Source organism: Merops nubicus, unplaced genomic scaffold (assembly GCF_000691845.1).
Source record: "Merops nubicus isolate BGI_N331 unplaced genomic scaffold, ASM69184v1 scaffold11035, whole genome shotgun sequence".
Taxonomy (NCBI): domain Eukaryota; kingdom Metazoa; phylum Chordata; class Aves; order Coraciiformes; family Meropidae; genus Merops; species Merops nubicus.
Genome location: NW_008611783.1, coordinates 20,108 through 24,431, shown reverse-complemented (window position 1 = coordinate 24,431; position 4,324 = coordinate 20,108). Strand labels below are relative to the sequence as shown.

The 4,324-nt window shown below is 35.5% G+C and overlaps 1 protein-coding gene across 1 annotated transcript in view; it reads right to left on the bottom strand.

The window, feature by feature from the left end:
• Positions 1-4,324, bottom strand: part of TMTC3 (transmembrane and tetratricopeptide repeat containing 3) — a 24,811-nt gene that overhangs the window by 8,165 nt on the left and 12,322 nt on the right. Inside the window, exon 8 of the mRNA XM_008941331.1 lies at positions 1-26. This exon is cut by the window's left edge and continues 114 nt beyond it. Within this exon, the coding sequence (XP_008939579.1) occupies positions 1-26 (26 nt within the window). The remainder of the gene's footprint in view (positions 27-4,324) is intronic.

Here is a 4,324-nt window from a genome sequence, read left to right as displayed (position 1 = left end):
AACGGTAGCACTATTAAGCAGAGTGCCTAGAAAAGAAATGCAAATGAATTGGTAATCAAGATTAGGCAGTGACAAAATGTACCCAAAAATCAAATTACCAAGGGATTAAAAAAAAAAAAAAAATCCCAGAAAAAGACATACATAGTAGAAACTTGTTTTTTTTTCTTTTAAACACTAAGATCAGTTTCATAGAGCCTTACTTAAGGGCTTTACAAGTGTAATTGCTTTTCAATACCACAGAAAAGACCAGCTGTATGACAAAACACTAGGATCAAAGGATCAAATTCAAAACAATGTTTTAATACGTGTTCCACATACAAAAACATGACAGTCTGAGAACCTCAGACATTCTCTTTTATAACAATTAAAAATTTATACCACCTTAAATGACTCATAAAGCAGTTATTTTTACAATACAATAAAGTTGCATTTTCAGTTTCTGTAAAAATTGTGAATAAAAAAAAAAAAATCAGAATCAGCTACTGAATAAACATCGGTGTTTAACAGAGCATTAAGGGCACCCTGAAATACCTAAAATGACAATGAACTTCAGAACTGCAGTTCTTAGGTTGGTAATACACATCTTAGCAAAAGGTGTATTTATTAAAAGACATGTGAAATCCACCCACTGCAAAGGAAGTGGACAGGAACGTTTGCTTCAAGTCCTCAGTCACTGTTAAATAGCAGCTTTACAATCTCTGGTACCAGAAAAGACTTAAACAATTATTTCTAAATATCTGGCCTCCAAGTTACAAAAAGAAAAAAAAAAATCCCTACAGAAACGGAATGTTTCTTTGAAGAAAGAAAAAGGAATTTTCCATTTCAATACAACTGGGTGTCACCTTCTATCTCAACCGAAGCGTAACTTTTAACTGCCTTTTCCATGCTAAAATAATTAACATGTCCAGTTTGAAAGTCAGGCTAGGATTTCACATATAAAAATGCAACACTGATTAGAAACTTCAAGTAAGGATTTAGGTTATATTTCCATGGGCCAAGAATATGCACACAGATCATTAAATGGCTCAGCTGATCCACAGTAATTCACTAAGCTACACAAAAAGAAATACGTAATTGAGCCTTGAAGAAATTGTAACACAAAAAAGTGTGTTGATCACTTGGGGACAAAATTTAATTAAATGCCATTTCACATTCCTCTCCCTTTCTCTTTTACATTTATATAGCAGGTGCTTCTTGTAGAGCACCTACCAATCTGTAAAAGCCTCAATACAGAACTCTATTATACATCTTTGTAATCGACTTTGAAATGCAGGATTCATCATTCTATCCCCAAGCCAGTCCTTTTATGAGTTTTTAATGTAGCTATAGCAAATGCCTTCACACTTCTGGGGGTGGATTATAGGAAGCGAGGGTATCATTCTACATTTCATTCTAGTTTGAGCAGCCAAGCACATTTGTGAGTGCAAAAGTGTACAAAAGCATGTTCAAAGTGTTCTTTAGCAAACAATGTGCTGTTTTGCAATGCTTTTACTGAATAAACTGTATTTAGCTTTATAATGTGCATAAGGTTTGTACATAGGCTTAAGTGTATTAATTTATGTTATGAAATCTTCTGATAAACTGATTGAAGAAGTGACCTCAGAACCTTTAAAAAAATCTTTTACATTATTTATCAAAAAAGGCAGGTTGTTGTGTTGTGGCTTTTTTGCTTTGTTTTGTTTTAACATAGGAAGGACATTGGTCCCACGACGTCATGAGGTTAACCTCTAGAGTGGAAGCTAGTTCCTTCCCATGGGTTTGAGTAGAAAGGATTCTGCAGCTGATATAGTAAGTACTGGGTCTTCAGTGAGTGCTTATGGCATAGGCATCTACTAAATGGTTTTTGCACATTCTGTTCCACGCAATTCCTCTGACAACAAATGTTACACAACACTTTGCTGAGCTTCTCTTTAGATCATTATGCCTCTCCTTAGTACACTGTCCTTCAAATACAATTTCTTGGGCAACAGACTCAAAGCCCTAGTGCAGATAAAAATGCATTCTTTTTTTTTTTTTGTATCGTAGTCTTTCAGCAGATGCAGTCTCTGTTCAAAAAATATCCTGCTCAAGGCAACTGAAAAAAAAACCAAACCAGAAACAACAAAAAAAGAGAAAACATTAAAGCATATAGGGAGAAAAAAGCATATGACAAAAAACCAAAATACTATCATAAACTATGAAAAGTATCTGAACTGCCCAGTAACCAGTCAAATGTTCACAGGAGAACATTTCAAAACCTGAGTGAGATGTAAGCATAGAAGTAGAAAAATAAATAGTTCAATTTAGAATTACTGATGTCTTGGCACAAAACTTAAAAGTGTTAAAAACTTACTCCAAGAAGCCTAAGGATGCCTGTCTGTTCCTGACATCTGCACAGTAACAAGCTACCAAAGTTTGTGGATGAGAGCATGGAGTTCTGTCTTATCAGAAGAGTAATAAAACACTGTTGTTTGGGATACTTAGGAAGTATCAGAAGATACTAAAAGGCTTTTATTAAATTTCACCAGCAATAAATGAATGTCTACACCCAAGAAAATCTATGAACAAGGGCCATGGTCAGAGCTTGATTCTGAAACAACACCAAAGTAGTTCTAGATTAGTACTATCCTTAGTTACAGAACAATTTCAATATGTATAGTGTAACCTACTTATAAAGGTCACTTAGTCTGACAGTTGAGTTACCTGACTCTTCACAGAGATAACGTAAACAGAAAATTTAAGAGAATTTAACTACTCAGACGTTTCAAGGGCATGTCCTTTACTAGTATAAGAATAATTGATTACTTCAAGCAGCATAATGACATCAACCTGCCAAAGCATGTGTTCCAATTTATAATAAACAATCTCATTTTTATTAGTTTAATATTGTTAATTGGCAAAAAAGAAAAAAGCTAAATTCATCTGCTTTGTCCTCTCCTAGTTCTATTATTTTGAAAAGACGATTTTAGAACAAAAATTGAAAGAAGACAAAATGAAACATAATATACCCACTTACCAGAGTTATATTTTCCTGGAGATAACTGGTATCAAACAGATGAAAACTGACTGAAAATGTCTCCTTCAACTTTTCCATCTCCCAACAATGAGTTCATCCTGTGAGACGGTACTTGGAGAGAATTGTGCAATGTGCACTGGCACTTGAGGAAGTGAGAGAAGGAATCCCTTCTTTCTGTCTTGTCCCTCAAGCAATACAGCTCCAAATCCGTACTCACATCAGCAAATACAGAAAGACATGTTCAGACATACTTGCAACTTCCCTTCTCTTTTGCATTTTGGATCCCTCTCTCTTGCTTTTTTGTTTTGCAAAGTCTAAACAAACATCTTTAATTCTGAAGCAGGTCTAAGGTTGTACCTTTTCTGATCTCATAAACAAAATAACTTGAGACTTTTCTCCTCAATCAGGCTTCAGCACAACTTCTCAGGGTCTCTTTGAGCTAGTGGAAGAGCCCTAACACGCTAGAGATTTGTAACATCAGACTTACAATGTCCTCCCTCCTTTAGAGTGATACACACTAGAGTGTGAACCATCAAACAGTGCAGTCAGTTATGGTACCAACTGTGATGAAGGCACCATTGTAGTAATACCACATGGCTTCCATATGGGTAGCACATAGAATCATACCTGCCATAGTATTAGTTTATTTTGACCAGCACAAATTTCAGGCTTTTATCAGCAGAAATGAGAACCAAGTGTGTAAAAAAAGGCTTTAAAACCTGGTAATTCAACCTAGTTACCTGGAACATTGTCATAATCTGTGTAAATCTGTATCACTAAATATTCACTTTTTTCACTTTAAAGATGGCATTACGATTTCTCTAGTAAGTCAGTCTGAGAAGCCACCAGAAAAAAAACTGTTCTCTCCCCTCCTCTCTCTTGGTAGACTATGCAGTCTACACCAGGACATTAACGGCTTACTGGAAAGCAGAAATAGGCTTTGGCCTACAGTGCTGTTGCACACTAGAGTACATAACAATTAATTTTTAATATAAAATATTGCATTCGCATTTCCTAAGAAATTAGCTTCCAGGCACTTAGACATTATGTTGGGAAAACACCCAGCATCATACTGAAAGTTATACACACAGCGTAGGTATATATTAAAGGAAAACAACTTTCATTAAACAAGAATTATGCTGTGTTAAGCAACTCTGAGGCTCACCCTCTGTAGCGAATGATCTCAGAAGACTCTTCCTATAGAAACCACTTGGAATAATAAAAACCAATATAAAAAAAACTAAGCCACCCTCAAACAATGGGACTAACAACTTAACGACCTGTAACAACGTACACTGACAACTCCGCTAAGCCTTTTGTCTTCTGAGC